Here is a 19000-nt window from a genome sequence, read left to right on the forward strand (position 1 = left end):
CTCTCTCTCTCTCTAAAATAAATAAACTTAAAAAAAATTTTTTTTTTAAATTTCTAAAGAGCTTGGGACAGTTCCTGGCACATAGTAAGCACCAACTGAGTGTTTGTGTACACGTGCTCTCTCTTTTTCTCTGTAATATACCTGATTAACCAATGGCTCATTAAATAACTACGTAAATAGTATTAAACCATAGCTGTTATGATGATGAGATGAGATAACATACGGAAAGTTCTGAAAAGGATACATTTAGTGCCTGGTACACAGTAAGTGTTCAGTAGACGTTCACTCTTATTTAAAAAAAAAAAAATCGTAATTTGGATCCTACGCAGAGAAGTAGGAGGGAGAGTGTGGGGTGGGTAAGCAGGTGAGAGGAGAGGGCCCCAAGGGCACCCAGGGCAGGGAAATGCTGGTCTGACACTTCATGGGCAGCACAGCAACCTGTGATAAGTGGGGAGGGTCTCCCGAGGGTCTCTGGACCCCAGCCCCTCCCAGAGCGCTCTGTACCAGGAGCCATGCCAGGAAGGCTTGTTGACTGAAAGCCAGAAACGGTCTAGAGAAAACAACCAGGTTTAACCACAAAGAAAACAAACAAACAAACAGAACCAGGTGAATTTCCTTCCCGATCCTTCAGAGATGGGAGGATTGAGGGTGGACATAAACACCGCTTCCAAGAGCATGAAGGACTTTTAAGGGCAGAAGACGAGGGCTTTGTTTTCAGCTCCAGGAAAGACTGCGCGAGAAGGAACAAACATCACTATCAGAGGCGCAGCGATTTTGATGAGGATCAAGGAATAATCGTTTCGTCTAAGACTGGGCATCTCAGCCTTGGGCCGCTGGGCTTGGGACCTCATGTTTGCCTCTGGGCATCATCTTGCACCGCGATCTTAGCTAAGCCGCTGCCAACGGCTAAAGACAGCACTGATGAGCATCTGGCCGCAGGGACCCCTGGGCACTGACAGGCATCGCCTGGCATTTGAAGGGCCAACTGACTCACTGCCCCAAAGAGCAAGGTGGTAGTGTGCAGGTCACAGTGGGAATCGCCTTTCCTCCAGTATTTGCCGCGCAAAGACTTTTTCTAAAGAATTTACACGAACGGAATTGGCAGTGGAAAATATTTGAGACAGAAGAACCCTTTATTTTAAAGCATTTTGAGGACTTCTTGGTGCAATGAAGCATGTCTAAACTTGCCATAGGGGGATTTTTCGGAAAAGGGAAGAGAAGGGGAGAGGAGGGAAGGGAGGAGAGGGGAGGGGAGAAAAGAAAAGAAAGGAAAGGAAAGGAAAGGAAAGGAAAGGAAAGGAAAGGAAAGGAGAAGAGAAGAGGAGAAGAGAAGAGAAGAGAAGAGAAGAGAAGAGAAGAGAAGAGAAAAGAAAAGAAAAGAAAAGAAAAGAAAAGAAAAAAGAAAATTCTGTTCAAATGTCACTGGATTCAGATTTTTAAAACCTTAGCCAGCCTGACTCAGGCAGAAAAATTCTCCCAAAGGAACATTGCATGACACAGCTTTTTATATGAAGTATTTAGTTTTACATATGTGATAAAAGTTTGTCAAAGCATATATCTGGGTTTTATTTTCTTTTCGCTCACTTTTGGGGTCAGTTCGGGTACTTTTATGGTATGAGGTGGATTTCTAGGGATGGAAAGCGAGTGCGTAAATTGTGCTTGTGGGAAACAAAATCTCAACTATGGACAGCTCACAGAGGCTTTCGTCCAGGAATCAATTTGGTTAGTAGTCAGGGGTGGCCTGTAATAAAACACTGACAAAAGGTGACTGGGCATGATGCCGGGGAGTGTGTGTCTGGATGAGTTGAAGAATAAAGAGAACAAATACCATCAATGCTGAATGAACCCACGTACCCATTCATCTGTCTGAGGGCTGGAGACTGGACCCGGTGCTTTTTAAATTTAAATATCAGGTTTCTATGTTCCCCTCCACCCCCTGCAACATAACAGAAAATCTGAAAAAGATAGAAGGAGGCAGAAGAAATCACGCCTAGTTCCCACGACCACTACTTTAACATACTGGTGAATTTCCTTCCAATATCTTTTTTCTGGCCTCCTAGAATAAACCGAGCCCTACTCACATCTATTGTACCAGATGACCTTTCCAGGTTCCACATCTATGGGTTTTTGACTCACTCAATTTGCTACTTAATAGAATTCTCCCCATGTTTAATAAACCTCCCCCAAATCACAGACTTGAGATAATACATTTTTATCTACTAAATGCCTCAAGAACTTTCAAAAGCCTGCCTTGAACAGAAAGTAGGAGAGAGTTCGTGTGCTTTAAATATGGCACACTCTTGGGGCACCTGGGTGGCTCAGTCCGTTAAGCCTCTGACTTCAGCTCAGGTCATGAGTTTGTGGGTTGTGGGTTGGAGCCCCGCATAGAGCTCTGTGCTGACAGCTCAGAGCCTGGAGCTTGCTTCGGATTCTGTGTCTCCCTCTCTCTTTGCCCCTGCCCCACTCATGCTCTTTCTCTCTGTCAAAAATAAATAAATGTGGGGGAAAAAATGGCACCCTGCAAAGGGAAAGGGGAAGAAATAGAAATACAAGGCAGAAAGCAAGGGAGGGAGGGAGGGAGAGAGGTGGGAGGAGGGAGAAGGAGGGAGGGAAGGTTGGGGGCTAGGAAGAACAAAAAGCTTGGGACTGGTGGGATGCTCAGAGAAGGGGACCCACAGGTTGGCCGGGTGGGTGTGGTGATTGTGGGGACAGTGGGAGTGGCTGCAACCCAAACAGGGACCCTCGGGACACAGCCACCAAGTAGGAAGAGGAACTGATCCATGTGAAGGCGGAGGACAGGCCAGGGGCCAGGACGCACACCTCCCGGAGGGACCGAACCTCAGGGCCACGGGCCACAAGGGGCCGCCGAGGTGGAAGGACAGAGACCCTGCATGCGGTTAAGCAAACGGGACTCTTCGCCCACCAGGCATCTGGCCTTGCCTCACACGCAGGAATCCGTGGGCAGAAAGACAACAAAAGCTATTTTTCATGCAAGAGGAGTTGGACATCAGGAAAAATCAGAGCCCCTTTGTATGACATGCCAAATTGCTGAAGCGAGAAAATGTCTCGGGCGAGGGCTCAGATGCGAGCCGCGAACAGCACGCTCGCCCAGGGGAACCCGGCCGTCAATGTGCGCTTGTTATCGGGGCTTTTCAGAGCGAGGGCCGGAAGCGAGCGCGGGGCGGCCTCCCCCCATCGCGTGGCAAAGATGAGCTGGTGACACGGCCTTGGCCGGACTGTCTGGCCCCTGGAAGGGAGCCTGGGTGTCCTGAGATGTCCCCGAGGAATCTTCAGGGATCCCTGTTCTTCTCCCTGCTTGTGCTTTGGGGTGGGGGCTCGGCAAAGACTCTCTTCCTCTGAGACCCATCCTCACGGGTGCTGGTGGGGGTGGGGGACCCCTTCCCGTTGCCTCCACGTGCAGGGCATTCCCTGGGTTAGTAAACGCCAATCACTACCAGGCATTGCACACTTTATTCCTGGCTCATCCCGGCTCCTGTGTGCAAATCTGCACGGAAGGTGTTGCTAACACCCCATTTTGCAGAGAAAGCAACTGAGGCTCACAGACACTGTGAAATGACCAGCTGGTGGCCCCACAGTTAGCAGGAGGCGGAGCCTGGCTTCAAACCCCACTCACCCCGGGATTTGAACCCTCTGCCCCGCCCCCATGCCCTCCTTCCTCTCCAAGAGGCCGCTTATAACAGCTGCTGGGTATTTCAAGTCCATTGTGAAGCAGATGTGTGTGGAACCCCGCGTGTATTTTCCCCTCTGGATCCTCCTGATGACCTCATGAGACAGGTCTGGTTAGAGTCCCCAGGAGGAGGACCCCACAGCCAGGTGTGGTCTGATGCTCCCCACACCCTGCCCTGTATGATGCTGCCCTCTTGCCTCCTGTGGGGTTCCCCGGAACCAGAGGGTAAATTCCCCAAGGGCTTTCTGTACCCACAGTGCGAGCACGAAGCCAGGCACTCAGCATATGCCCCATAAATGCTTAACAGTGACGGAGTTTTAAGGAATACTGCCCTCTAAGGCAGCCCCTGGCTTTGAGTAGCATTGGGGGTGGCCCTTGGAAGAAAAAAAGACAAGAAACAGGTGAGGTCTGGTTCCAGCACCCACCTCCGCTCCCCACCCCAGCCGCCAATTTCAGTGCAACCCCAGGACCCTCCAGCACCAGCTTCCCTGTCCTGTTTTTCTCATCAAAGCCTCTTCTCAGGGCAGAAGGACACTCAGGAGAGGCTGTGTCATGTATGGGGTCCGGTGCAAAACGACAAATGCAGACCCTCTTGTTCAAGAGTGATCAAGAATTCAAGGAGGGTGTCAGCAGAGCTCTGAACACACAGACGAGCTCCGAGTCCCCAAGTCCCCAGCCCTCGAATACAACCCTGGTGACAACAGTCATTTTACATCCGTTGCACATGACCTGTTACTGGGGTCTGGATTTTTCTAGGACAGTCTTGATTTTAAACGGTCTGGATCTCCCCCCTGCCCCACCAACTCCTCAAACAAGCAAGGAGTGCCGAAATTTCAGGACCTCCGTAACACCTCCTGTGTTACCTCTTACAGCCTCGACAACAACAGAAAACCTGTTGCCTGCTTTTTATCGAGTTTGGGTTCAGAAAATACAAATGTCGCAGTGCCATGGGTCCCGTGGGGGAACCGAAGGCACCGAGGTTCAACACTGACAGCCTGACATCTCATCACAAGGGGGAACTGTTTTCATCCACCCAGCAGATGATTTCCACATCTGTGTCTCCGGGCCCACCCCGCCTCATCCCTGCAGAGTGGGGTGGTCCCCCACCCTGTGCACTCAGTCCTTCCGTGTCCAGCTCTCCTGTCTCCAGTCCCCCTAGGCTCCTCCACTTCGGTTCTGTGTCTCGGGGAATGGCTCCACTGCCTGGGGCGGGTGTCTATCATTGTATCCCATTTTACAGATGAGGAAACTGAGGCTCCGAGAAGCTAGGGAATTTGCCCAAGGCCGCAGGGAATGCAGGGTAGAGCAGGATTCGGATGCACGTCTCTTTGACCACCTTCGCCAGCCCCCGTCCTATTAACCATCACGTGGACTTGGTCGAGATATCACCTTCCTTCACTCTTTTCTTCTGGACAGTGAGGCTCCCGATGGGGGCTGTCAGAGAGGCCAGTGGGGCCGTATCTGCAGGGTTCGGACATCAGGGAATAAGCATGACTCGACCACAAGTGGGATGCGGGCCTGTTGAAAGGTGGCAAGCTGGGGAAGGATGTCCTCTGATTACAGATTTTAATTTTTTTAATGTTTATTTTATTTTTGAGACAGAGACAGAACATGAGCGGGGGCGGGGCAGAGAGAGAGAGGGAGACCCAGAATCCAAAGCAGGCTAAGCACCGAGAGGGTGGGAGAGGAGTCGTGGAGAGACCGCACTGGCCACCAGGAGCACATCTGACACGTGAGCAGCCACCTGCATGTGGCTCCTGGCCAAGGTTGTCAGGGTGAAAAGAGGCCAAGCCAATAATGTTTCCACGAAAGGCTGCCTGAAGTCCTGTCCCCTCTGCAGTGCCTCTGTGGGAACCGCCACTGTGTCTTAACAGCACCTTCCCAAGTCTCTTCTTCACATGACCCTGGGAGGGAGGGGAACAGACAGAGGGATGAGGCAGGCAAGAGGGAAGGAGGAGAAAGAAGGGAGGGAAGGGGAGGCAGAAAAGATGGAGGGAAGGATAGGTATCGTTTGCCCATTTGCCAGACAAGCAGATGTGAGGCTCTAGGAGGTTAAGGGACAAGCAGAAGACGGCTCAGATGATCAGTGACAGAGCTGGGATCAGGCCACGGGTCTCCTGACTCTCATTCCAGTGTTCCCACAGCCCAGCAGCCTGTCCTCCTGCATCACAGCCCGGATCCCGCCACCCTGGAGTTCACGGCCGTGGCCCCATTGCCTGCCAGGAGGTGGGAAGGGGGGACGCTCGGCCTGGGAGGCTGCTATCCTCGCCACGGGCACCACCTTGACGGCAGACCCTATGTCGACTCCTAATCGAGATCCCCCCGGTTCCGATTTCATGGTCCACAGCAGCCCCTCGGAGCGGTTCTGCCTCTGCGAGATGATGGCACCACGCCGTGCTCTCCACTGGCCCGAACAACCCCGGGGAGGCCCAGCGTCTCCTACTCCCAGACCCTGGGGGCCGCTGAGCGGACCCGGGGCCTCGCTCAAATCGGCTGCAAACTTTTTTCTTCTGGGAACATCTCCAAAGTCCGGGACGCATGGGGATAGGGAGAAGGCCATCCCGCCTTGAATATCTACAAGATGCCAGGCACCTTGAAGGTAATTCTGCACATAACCCTTGGGAAGATTTCCCATGCGATCTTTGCAACGATCCCAGGGGCTAATATGCCCACGCCCCTGTCTTACCATGAAGGAACTCTAGTTTAGAGGTTGTCTGACAAGTGGCAGAGGCTGGGCTCAAACCCGGGTCCGTGCGACTTCGGGCTGGCCGTCCGATGCTGCCACTTCCGTGTGGCCTAATGGGGGCCCGAAGGGTGAGATGGATGGGCGTCCAGCCCTGCGTCTCTCCCCGGGGGGCGAGGAGGTGACAGAGAGCAAGAACGATGGCAGGTGAGCCAGGGAGGCCGAGCAGCTGTAGTTAATCGGTTTTCTCCCAGGCTCTGAGCTGGGCTTGAGTCAAGAGATGCCCGACGCCCACTCCACACTCTCAGAGACGGGACAGTGGCCTGGGAGGAGGAGGGACACCTGGAGAGCACTCTGGAGTACCTCTACGTCTGTAGGCTCTGCGTGGTGAGAGGCACAGGAGGGTGGATGTTGTGTGACAGGCCTCGCTTCAGGTCGGCAATCCTTCGAGGTGGGGGAGGGGGGAGGGCGGCTTCAGTTAAAATCCAAAGCCTGGGGCGCCTGGGTGGCTCAGTTGGTGGGCGTTTGACTTCGGCTCAGGTCATGATCTCACGGTTCGTGGGTTCGAGCCCTGCATCAGGCTCTGCGCTGACCGTGCAGAGACTGCTTAGGATCCTCTGCCTCTCTCTCTCTCTCTCTCTCTCTCTCTGCTCCTCCCCAGCTTGCACCCTCTCTCTCTCAGAAATAAACAAACATTGAAAAACAAGTTATAAAATCCGAAGCTTTACGAGCCGGTGCACAAACTCTGCGGCTGGGGGCATACGTGCTCAAAGAGCCCAAGGAGGGAGCTGGGGCTTGCTTCTTGGGGGAGGCTGGCTTGAAGGATGGACAGAAGTCGGGGGTGGGGGAGAGTAGTGGGGTGACAGAGAGATCCTGATGTTTAGGGTAGCAGAAGCTATCAGAGGATTCTTTTGACCCAGGACCCCAGCAGGGCAGCTCCCAGGCCCCATCCCGGCCCCAGGGAAGCAGGAGGGCAGGAGGAGGCCTGATGCCAAGGCCACTTGAGGCCAAGTATGGAGTCACAGTCTGCCGTCTTTCAGTCGGGGTCATGCAGGGGAGGTGCTGTCTACTTTGCAGAAACCCTGGAGCTTCCCTCAGAGGGTCGTCTGGACCCCAGCCCTGTCCTGACACTGTGGGGTGCCCTCGAAATGCAAAGGGGCAGGGATGGCTAGCATCCAGCGAGAGATATAGCTACCAGGTGAAGGATGACCTTCAGGCCTCCTCACAGCCCCCTACTGGAGGTTGGCAGCTACATTCATCTGGCTCCTGGCCTACACTCAGGAACCTGGTGGAATACAGAGGCCAGGGGCAGGCCCCGAGTCTCCCCAGGGCTGTCCTGACGAGCATCGTATTTGGGGAGCACCTACTCCGTACGTGTGCACTGGCTACTTTCACATCTGCTGTCTCATTATCTTATTTTCCAGACACATGAACGACTCAGAGAGGTTAAGTAACCTGCCCAAAGCTGCACAGCCACCTGGGAAAGCTGGGATTTGAACTCAAGTCTTCTCTCCCCAAAACCTGGCCTCCTGCCTCTACCCCACGCTGCCTTTTCAACAGAGTCTATTAGGATGCAATAGAAGGAAGGACACATCGAATACATTTCTCCCAGGGCTCTGTAACAGAGACGATCTGGCTTCCCTTCAGCAGTGATTTCCTCTATTATGTGCACACTGGCACCTTACAGTTGGTCACGCTCTCCTCTCTGTCCCGGCCCCAGGAAGTTCAGAGACAAGCATGTGGCCCATGTCCAGCAACACGGCCGGCCTTTGCAGCAGGCACTTTGTGTGCTCAATCGGACTCAACCATCACCTTATTTTCCTGCTCTTGTTTCTACTTCTGTCCTAGTGCCTCACCTACTTTGCTTTTTCTTTTCTTTTCTTTTCTTTTTAAATCTTGTCCCTTTCTTCCTTGCTCTGTTTTTTGGTTGGAGGAAGAAGAACTAACCAGGGGAGAATCACGTGATGTCATTTTCACAGCTTTGAAAAGTTTTTCATACGGAGAAATTGATGCGTGAGGAAAAGAACGTCTCTCATCTGGCATCATGTCCTGACTTGCAGCTCAGGAGAGATGTTCTCTCGCAGCGCCTCCCGGAGCGCCACGGGGGTGAAACACAAGAATTGCGGGGGGCCTGGGCCTGGCCCTGGGGTTAGGGCCAGTCTGTTCTCTTGGTGAAGCTGTTCCCGGGGATTTGGCCCGTGCACAGGCGTCTTTATTGGAGTGTGTGTTTGTGGGTTAACTGTGACGGAGCCGGTGAGCTGTGCCAACGAAGCCCTAACCAGGCCGCCCCCACACCCTCTCCTGCTCCGGGGGCTGTTACGAACGAACGAGCCAGCCGTGTGACCTTGGGTGAGTCACTTTGCCTCTCCCGCCTCGAGTTTCCTTTGCGTCTTTGCTTCCAGCGTGCGAGGATCAGGGCACCTGAGCAGTTCCCATCCCCAGTGTGGACACATGCTGGGGTGTCACAGGCAAGGTAAGGTGGGTCACCTGCAGCTACTTATCTTAGGAAGAGAAGGGAAGTGGGCATCACGTAGGCAGAGGCCAGCTCCCCCTACCAGGAGGGTTAGGCTCCCTCCACATTTGTTTTCTCGAAGAAAAGAGAAACAGGTGGAACTCCTACCGGCTGCCTGCCGGGAACTGGGTCTCTCCCTTCCCCCCTCCGAAATGACGCTTCCCTTAGAGCAGTGGTTCTCTGCAGGGGGTTGATTTTGCTTCCCCCTCCCCACCCCCTCCCCACACATGCCCAGGGGACATCCGGCAGCGTCTGGAAGTATTTGTGGTTGTCACAGCTTGGTGGCGAGCGGAGGGGGTGGGGGTACTTCTAGTAGGCAGAAGCCAGAGAGGTTGTTAAACATCCTGCACCACGCAGGACGGCCCCCACAACAGAGAATGATCCAGCCCAAAATGTCGGGGTACTGAGGTTGAGAAACCCTGCCCCCGTGGTGAGGGGGAGCTGATGATGAACCCGAGCCCGAACCCTCGGGGCTGTGATGACTCATGGTGGTCCTCCTGAGTTACTCTCCTCGGTCCTTTCCAGCATGCCTTTTGGAGGTGGGCATGCTGCTGGCCACTGCCAGATGTGGAACCCCTAGGGGTACATGCTCGGTTTCCCTTCTCGACCCTGCTCTTTCCTCCGGACACAGCACCACTGTCCCACAGCTGCCGTGGCCCCAGATCCAGGCGGCATCCTGGATTCCTCACCTCCTCCTCCCCATCATTCTCTCCACTTGTCCCCACCTCTGCCGCAGCCACTTGCCCCCAGGCCGCCAGTCTGGTTCTCCGCAACCATGACCAGACCGGTCTCCTGGTGGCCTCCCCTGCCTTCCAGAATCTCCACTTTCCACGTGCAGCCGGAGGATCTTCTAAAATCATAAATCAGATCACTTTACTGTCCTCCCCGAAACTCCCCAGAGCACTGATCCTAGTCCTGATCTCGAAGCCTCTCCTGAGCCCCCACACCCCCATACCCTCACACGGTGATGGAGCCTTGCCCAGCGTCTCCTGCCTCAGGGCCTCAGCTTGCCTTTTCCTCTCCCTGGAAGGTCTCCCTGCAGTCCTCCAACAGCTCTTTCCTGTCCCCTTGACTGACCGCAGCCCTCCCCAGCCTCTCCCAGCACACCCTCACTCTGTTTCCGTCCTAACCCTCACTAGTACCCGAAAGTGTCAGCTTCATGGGAATGCTGGCTCCAGGAGAGCAGAGACTGAGTCTACCCCGTCTGCGGCTGTGACCAAGAGCCTCACACATCTGACACGGAGCGGGTGTTCAGTGAGCACGTGTGGACCAAAGGAATAAATGAATGGATGAATGAATGAATGCATCAATGAATGGAGCCACCCAGGCGCCCCAGGAGACTTATTTTAAAGCCTTGCTGGTTTCCTACTGAGCCTTGCTGAAGCCCCTCACATGGGGGTTCTCCGAAGCTGGCTCTGTGGTGAGGCCATTGAATCAGACCACCAAGATCCCCAAAGTCGTCTCGCTAGGTCAGCTGGATCTAGTTAAAAGGATATGGTTTTCTCTTACAAGAAGAGAGGAAGCAGTGAAAGAACAAAGCAGAGCATTAAGGGAAGGTAGACAAGAGAAGGACTGCCAGGACTCCTGCCTGTATGACTAGAGAGTGAGCACCTGTTAGGGAGCAGGGACAGGAATGCTGATGTTCCCCTCCACATTCATATGTTGAGGCTCTAACCCCCCACCCCCCGCCCCCTGCCCCTGCCCCTGTGGGATTTGGAGGTGGGGCTTTGGCGGTGAGTAACTAGGTTTAGCTGAGGTCTTGAGGGTGGGATCCTCATGATGGGATTTAGCACCCTTATTAGGAGAGACCCAAGAGCTAGCACTCTGACCTGAGGGCAGAGTAAACTAGGGGACCACCTGCAATCCTGGAAGCCGGCGCTGACCGGGGACCAAACCGGCTGGCACCTTGATCTTGGGCGTCTAGCCTCCAGAACTGTAAGAAATAAATGTTGCTCAAGTCACTGGGTTCATCGCATTTTGCTCTGGCAGCCTGAGCTAAGACAGCCCCTTACTTGCCCCTTCCCAAATCTGTGTGGTTCAAACAAAGGACATCCTCTGGTTGGTGGAAAGCCAGGCTCATCAGTCCGGCCTCCAAGGTGATCCAGACAGAAGACATTCTGTGATCCTCAAGAGCTGTGACCATCTTAAGCCTCATAACCTCCATCTATGAAAGGCAGATAATATTCACCTCGAAGCGTTGACCATTACAGGAACTAATGCAGTCCTGCCCAAAGGTCAGCCCTAAGGGATGGCTGTTATTATCAACACCGGAGGGCAAAGGGGAGCCCTGGGGAGAGGGGACTAGCTGGGGAAGGCCTGTTCTGGCTGCTCTCACTTGCCTGGGCCTCACTGGACAGGCTGCCTGTGAGTTATCGCAAGAGAAAATGAAAGCAAACACAGGAAAAGTTCCCAGGCTGGGGCCTGGAGCGCAGTGGGTGTGGAAAGGGTGTTATTTGAATCAAAAGCTCTCTGAAGGGTCCTATGTTGGGGGTTTAAGGCCAGCACCTGCCTTGAAAGGGTTCCAAGGGCCCTGGAGGAGGAAGCCCCGCCCCCAGGCCGCTGGGCAAGTGGGCGGGGACTGGGCGGGGCCTCGGCAGGCAGGAGTCCCCGGGTAGTCCCCTACGGCTGTCCCATCTCTCCCCTGGCCCCAGGGCGCAGTACTCATGGTTTCTTTTTCTCTGTGTGCCCTGTTGTGAATTCAGTCTGGGTACACTGGTGTGAGAGATGCTGCCCAGGTGAGGGAGGTGGACATTACTGGGACATAGGACTCTCGCCCTCAGGGTGGAGAAGGTCGAGAATCTCTCTGCACCTTCTCCCCAGCCAGTGCCCAGGACAGAGCTGGCACAAAGCAGGCACGGGGGTCAGCCTGGTGTCAAGGCTGCCACCTTCAGGCTCTGACAGAGCTGTGCGTGTCTGGGGTGGGGGGGCAGCTTCATCTCTGGGGAGCTTGGGAGGGGAGGGGAGGGGCGGGGCTGAGGCTGAATTTTGCCAGGACCAGTTATTCTGGGCCCAGAGTCCTCCTGATGGCAGTGCAGTGTCTGGGTCCCTCATGGACCCTGGCCTCCAGCGGCCCCAGCGAACACCCCAGAGCTAACAGGGGGCACGGAGGCTTGGGCATGCTGACATTCGCTGCTGCCCTCTGGGCCCAGTCACCTCCCCTCCCGTGTTTCCATGAGGTTTTCGTTCCCAGCACACAGTACGTGCCCCATGACTCTTGCTTCCACTCTATACCTTGCCTGATTGCAACACGCATGAGAGCTTGAACAAATGCTGCTTGGTGATACTTTTGACAGAAAAGTCCGCAAAGACTTATTACTCCTTTCCTATGTCCACCAGCCTGGGGCTGAGTGTCGCCAAAGACACAGAGGAAGAATGAGGTGGGGTCTTGGGAAGGGTGGGAGCAGGAGGCTGATTGTGACGAGGATGGGCTAGTCCAGGATGTGGTGGAAGAAGAGAAAGAGACAGAAACAGAGACAGAGACAGAAATAGACAAGAGAGAAGAGGAGAGAAACGGAGGGAAGGGGAGAGGAGAGGGGAAGAGGGGAGGAAAGGGGAGGGGAGAGGAGAAGAGGGAAGGGAAAGGAAGGGAAGGGAAGGGAAGGGAAGGGAAGGGAAGGGAAGGGAAGGGAAGGGAAGGGAAAGGAAAGGAAAGGAAAGGAAAGGAAAGGAAAGGAAAGGAAAGGAAAGGAAAGGAAGGGAGAGTATGTTATACAATTTGGGCATCACTTGTACATTTTCTCTTCTGAATGCCTTCATGCTGCTGGCTGCCCAACCTCAGAGCTAGGCTCCACTGGGTAGTCAAGTACTTGGTTCTATTTTTAATGGCAACCCAGAAGCTGTTTGGGAAAGGGCAGGATGACATGGTGGGAAGAGCTTTGTTGTGAGACAAAGGCTCAAATCTAGCCCAGCAGCCTCCTACCTGGGTACCTCTGGGTAAGTGCCTTGCCCTCTCTGAGCCTCTGTACCCTCGGCTGCAGATGGGGCTGAAGACAGCACCCTCTCAGGGCTGTTGTGAACGTGCCATGTGGTAACATGCACAGGCTCGGCACTCTCGAGTATTTTGACTTGTCCGATAGACGGGCGGAGGAGTGAGACCCGGCTCTGGGGGAGCAGAGAGAGGCTGGGGCGAGGTCGGCCCTGCTGAGGCTGTCAGACTGCACGGATGCCTTAAACACACAGAGGCCTGGGCTCTCCTGGCCCAGCAACATCATTTATGGGAAACGACCGGGAAACTGAATCCACTGTTTGTGAGTTGCCAGCAAGAGCTTCGGAGTCCCACGGTCACAACCAGGGCTTTGCTGGCTGCCTGCTGCAACATTTCCAGTTTCAGCTCAGAGGTTTGATCTTTGCATTGTTTTCCCCACGTACAGCTTTGGGGTACTTTGCTAGAGAACAGGTGGAAATCATGCATTTGACACACAAAGCCAACACTGGGGTGACCAGACCCCCGGGGAGTGGCTTGGGCTTACTGGGCTGCCTGGACCCCGGCCGGCTGGCAGGTGGAGGCATCGCAGACGTCAGGTGACTGTGCTTTTAGGAGATAAGCTGGCGGCTTCCACCCAGGTCGAGGAACTGTCACGATAAAGCCAGCCACAACAAGGAATCCTGAACCTGCTCTCCTAGCCCTGGGTTGGTCCCAGGGTGTTCTAGCCTTTGGATGTGGCCTGGTTTGGCCCTCAGAACCCCTGAGCTGGGGGAGGGGGGGGGACAGAGGCAGCTCAGTTCTTACGGTGAAGTCCCCCAGATGGCAATTCCCCACCCTCCCTCTGCCAGCGGAGCCAGCTGCCCAGATCAGCTTGGGGCTCTCTTGATGAACACTGAGTGCAAACGCTCCAGGCAGCTGGCAAGATGCTAAGTGAAGCATCAATCCTAATGAGGATGAGGAATTAATAAAGGAGGCATCCCAGCCACTCTGCAGAGGCCGGGCTTGCCACCGAGGAGGAGTGAGTTAGTTCCAGTCTCCGCCGGGAGACTGGAAGGCCTGGGGTCCACGTGCGCATCTGGGTGGTGACAGTGACATGGCTCACTGCGCCACGCAGAGCCTGTGGGGTAGAACGTGGGGGCTCTGCAGCCCCTGTTCTGTGTCTAATTCAGGTGCCGTGGCAGGTAGTGACGTGGGTACATTCTCCAGATGAGAAGAGTAGGTGTTCGTGATCTGAACAACTGCACACCCAAAATGATGTTTTTCAAAAGAAAAGAGGAAGGTGTGATCGTGGGCCCACCGATCCTTTGTGTGCCTGTGTTTGGCAAACTATTGACTGCACATGCCCGCTCCTCCAAGATACCACTTAGCCCTGGCATTAAACTCCAATTGCAAAGGGCAAGGCAGCCTCGCTTGGGAGAGGATGTGGGGGGCGGAGGTGGGCAGGATTCCTGTGCGTGCAGCCTAGGGGGAAGGAAAGGGAGCAAGTTCAACCTCGCCGAGCCGACCCAGCTTTACAAAGCCTCTTTTTAGCTGACTCCAAACGCGGCCAGGAAAAGGGCCATCTCCCCTACCAACCTCCACCAAGATCCAACCCCGCTGAACTATCCGCAGGGGCTGTAGCTGCAGTAAGGCAGCCTAGGTGTGTGGGAGAACTCCCCGAATAACCGAGGGGCGGAGTTAACGCACGGGAAAAGGTTACAGAGAAAGAACGAGGAAACTCTGTCCAAGGATATCTGAAAGGAACGCTCCGCCAACTTCCCCCACTCCTTCTCCGATCTGAAAGCCAAGCCTGAGCGGCAGACCCGTCCACAACCTGGCTGGGACCAGACCGCCCCTCCACAGCCACCTGTTAGTTCCAGTCCCGCAGCGGGGCGGGTGGGAGGCGCAGAAGTCGGGCGCATTTCGCCATTGGAGGCGTCCGGGCCCCCTCCCGCGGAGGGAGCGGTCCCCACAGTCCCGGGACACCCAATCCCGGCCCCCAGAGGCATTCCAACCTTCGAACACCTTCTACTCGGCCTCCTCGCGCATCTAGGGGCGCAGCGCCCCGCCTCTCTTGCCCCGACGGGGTGGCCACGCCCCTCCCAGGCAGTTCTCGGTCCTCGGGTAGCCCCTGCACCCGCCAGTGTCCGGCCGAGGTCTCCCGCAGCCTCCCTGCCGAGGGACCAGGGCCGAGGGCTTGCTCCCCTAGTCGGAGGGGGGGGCGGGGGGCCTCGGTGACGCACCCCTCCCCTCCCCACCGAGCAGGGAGGAGCGGGTCGGGGCCCCGTAGAAGAGTAGGCGGAGGAGCAGGGTCTCGGCGGCGTCAAGATCCGGCGACCCGGTTCGCCCCGAGCCGCTCGGAGCCCAGCCTCCACCCCTACCTCTCGGCCCGGGCCTGGAGCTAGCGTGGAGCGGCCCCGGCGCTCCCCGCCCCCGGCCGGCCCCGCCCCAGGATGGCCAGTTCCCATAGCAATCGCACAGACACCGGTTGCCAAGCAACCCCTCCCCCTCCTCCTCCCCTCCTCTCCGGTCGGCTCCCCCCAACCCCAGCCTCCTCCCGCCCCCACGCCATCCTCCACCTCCCCCGGGGGCTCCGGCGCGGCCCCTCGGGATCGCTCCGGTCTCGGGCCGCACGCGCGCGCGTGTGAGTTTCGGCGTGTTTCATTGTGCCTGCGTGCGAGGGGGTGTGCGTGTGCGTGGAGAGTTTGTGGGGTCGGTTGAAGGGACCCCGAGCTGGTGCACAGCTGGCCGCGAGGGGACCCGCCCGTTCGCTCCGGCTCCTTTGTGTGTCGCGCGGAGCGAGTGCCGCGCCCACCCCCTTCCCGGCCGGCACCCCGGGCAGGGTGTGCGTGCGCGCGTGTGTGTGTGCGTGTGTGTCTGTGTGTTGGGGGGTGGGTGGGTGCCCGGGCCGGACGTACCTTCGATGCAGCACACCCGCCACAGCCCCGAGTGGGTGAGGTCGCCGCGGGCGCGGCGGGGCGCGGGCCCGTCGTCCATGGTCAGGTTGGTGCCGTTGCAGATGTGCGCGCTGGAGTAGAGCCAGTAGTCGGTGCCGATGGCGATGGCCATGAGCGAGAAGGCGGCGAAGGCTCCGGCCGTGGTCAGCAGCATCTGCAGCCCGCGGTCGCATCGCACCATGGTGGGCGCCTCATAGTCCGCCGCCCGCCGGCCCGGCCCGCCGCGCCCGCCCGCCCTCCTCCCTCCGCGCGCCGCTCCGGGGGCGCCCGGGCTGGGGTGGGGGGGGCCGAGGGCCGGGGGGCGGCGCCGCGCTGCGCGCTCCGACCCCGCGCCCCGGGCGTGCCTGCGCTCGGGCCCCCGCCGGGGCTCAAACTCCGAGGCGCGGCGGCGAGTGAGGGCTGCGCGGGCCGCCGGGCGGGCTGGCGGCGGAGGCCGGGGGCTCCTCCCTCTCGGCCCGCCCTCCCGGCTCGGCCCGCGCCTCCGCCCCGCGCCCTCCGCGCCTCCGCCCGCCGCCCGCCGCCCGCCGCCCGCCGCCGCCGCCGCGCTCCGGGCCCGCGCCCCGCTCCTCTCGGCGCCGCCCCTCGCGCCTCGGCCCCCCCCGCCCGGGTTTGCCTCCCCTCTGTGCCCCTCTCCGCCCCCTCCGCCCCCTCCCCCCCAGGCCCGGATTTTCTCTTCCCCCACTCCTCTCCCCTCTCCGCGCTCGCACGCGCTCTCGCCTCCTCTCCCAGGGTTCATTCACATTATTAGAGCGAAGGAAGCCGAGGCACGGGTTCCCCGGGAGGACGGAAGGGAAACCGCGTTGCCAGCCACCTCGCTTACTCAACCCGGGACACCCAGCCTTCCCCTTAGATGGCCCTGGGGACTCTTGCATTTGTGGAGTGTGAGTGTGCGGGTGATGGCCCCCCTTCCCCCTGTGTACATATCTGTGCCTTTACCTGGTGATGGATTGTGTAGGCGCAATTTGGAAGTGGGGGTGTCCAAGTCAGATGCCCAGAAGCCCCAGATGTGGGTCACAGCTGACAGACACTGCAGGCCAAGCCAGCACCCCCCCCCCCACCTCCGGCCACTTCCCTCCCCCACCCGGGTGTCTCCTACCCCCACCAGCTCCTCCAGGGGACCCAGACTTTGGGGTTGAGGGGAAAGAGGTGTCAGCCAGAGGTCATTTGGGAAGAACGCAGGATCCCTGCTTTGCAGAGGGGTGATGAGGTCGTGATTGAAGAGAGGGATCCCCTCCATGATTACATTTCTGATGGTCTATTACCTTGAGTCCAGGAGCACCCCAGTTGGATCGGATTCAAACCCCCAGCCCCCAGCCATTTCCCTCTTTCTTCTAGCTTCCCCTTGAATACCTTTATTTCTTTTTGCCTTTCCCTGTACACGAGCTTAACTGGCTTTCCCTCACCTCCCTTTATTGCCAGCTTCTGCCTCAAGCCCTGCTGGCTTCACTTAATTGCCTTTGCTGCTGGCATGATCCCAAACTGGACACACTCCCTTCTCCTCGGAGCCCATCCAGGCTCTTTCTCCTTCAAAACCCGGTTCCAAACTCTTCCCTCCAGGAGGTCCTCAGAGACCAGCACCTGGATGTCCCGCGTGCCTTTTATTCATTCATCCCTCCCCGAAGTTCGTGTCGTTGGCATCCTTGATGGCTGTCCTGGACCCCTCAGGAGAGTCAACGAGGTATACCCAAAGTTGCTATTCTTGCAAGATGCAGTTTAAATTTCACCTCCTTACTAACACCTTCCCTGGGCCCCACTACCCAAGGAAAAATTAATGACCTCTTCCTGGAATTGCTGGTCTCTCTTCCGTGAGACTGTAAGCCTTTCTCATGTCTGACATATATGGTAAGTGCTGAAGAAATGTTTGCAGGGTGAGAGGTGTTCCTTGTCCCCTGGAAAATGATAGTCTGATTGGGGGAAATCGAGCATATGAATATGACCCAAGATAGCGTAGCCCAAGGACCAGACTGGCTGCATTGATTCATATTTGTGACCCCTTCTCCTGCCTTTGGGGTGTCTGTCCATGCCTCTCCAAAGTCTCAGAGGACAAGAGCTGTCACCTCCATTTTCCTGGCACTCACCTGCCACCTGATCTGGGGCTCTGCACACAGCAGGTGTCCGATTATGCCTGGAGGTACACACCAGGTAGGAGATGGCTTGGTCTGCTTAAATAGGGGACCCAGAGTACCCTTACTTACCCACTTGAACCACTCCCAACAGCCCCCAAAGCACCCCTGTGGACCTAGGGTTCCACGAAATATGGTGTGAAAACCAACAGCCTGGGCCAGCTTCTGGGCCCCTCAGGGACATCCCTCATAGCCCGTCCCGCTTGCAGTCTTCCTCAGGGACTTTGAGAGAAACAGATGGAACCAAGATACATGGATCTTATTTATCCGCAGTGTGAAGCAGTGGGTGAGGAGTGTCCCTTGATCTTTTCTTAGGTCTGGGAGGTGACACATGGGTGGTGGGGCAAGCGATCCTGACCTCACGCTAACCCCATGGAAACAACAGAAATCTTTATTCAGCAGAGCCCAGTTGGACTGGCTCCCACCAGCTCTCAGAGGAGCTGGAGAGGAGAAGAGAGGAGAGGAGAGGAGAGGAGAGGAGAGGAGAGGAGAGGAGAGGAGAGGAGAGACAGCACTGGACTAGGAGGCCAAGATGTCAGCATTTCATGCTGGCCCCACCGCTACCTAGCAGGTGATCTTGGACAAGCCGGAACCACCTGGGAGAAAGACACCTCTCCAGTCCCTGCTTTCAGAGTGATTTTGAGGGTCAAGAAAAGTAGCCTTGCACATCGTATACACTTAGCGACCATTTGTGGAATCAGTAGTAGGTGCTCCCCTTTCTACTTTTTTTTTGGAGACGGTGAGCAAGACACTGTCCAGTGGTTATATATTATTACATCATCTGTTATTCTCACTGTTATCTGCCTTACGACACCTGGGGAATCCGAGGCACAGAGAAGTTGAGTCACTTGCTGAAGTTCTCACACCTGGAAAGTCTTCAGCTCGGATCCTGATGACTTCGGGCCAGAATTTTCCAAGGACGCTCACCAGCCTCTTTGTCCTTGTCTTGTGCTGCTTGATGGTGTTGTTATGTATTACCTGCTAATTTGGGGGAAGGGGACACCAGTGGGGCTTGGCGATTTACCTTTCTATCCGTGGACACCCAACTGGCTACCATGCTGAGTCCTGAGATCGTGAGGGTGTAGACTGTGGAGTCACATGAGGACTTGACCGCCAGTGAAGGGAGCTGGAGC

General features: G+C 56.4%; 1 protein-coding gene across 1 annotated transcript in view; it reads right to left on the bottom strand.

The window, feature by feature from the left end:
* CACNG4 (calcium voltage-gated channel auxiliary subunit gamma 4) overlaps window positions 1-15925 on the bottom strand; it is a 56487-nt gene extending 40562 nt beyond the window's left edge. Inside the window, exon 1 of the mRNA XM_042966913.1 lies at window positions 15706-15925. Coding sequence (XP_042822847.1) covers window positions 15706-15925 — 220 coding nt within the window. The remainder of the gene's footprint in view (window positions 1-15705) is intronic.
* Window positions 15926-19000: the final 3075 nt, after the last annotated feature.

Source organism: Panthera tigris, chromosome E1, assembly GCF_018350195.1.
Source record: "Panthera tigris isolate Pti1 chromosome E1, P.tigris_Pti1_mat1.1, whole genome shotgun sequence".
Classification (NCBI taxonomy): Eukaryota; Metazoa; Chordata; class Mammalia; order Carnivora; family Felidae; genus Panthera; species Panthera tigris.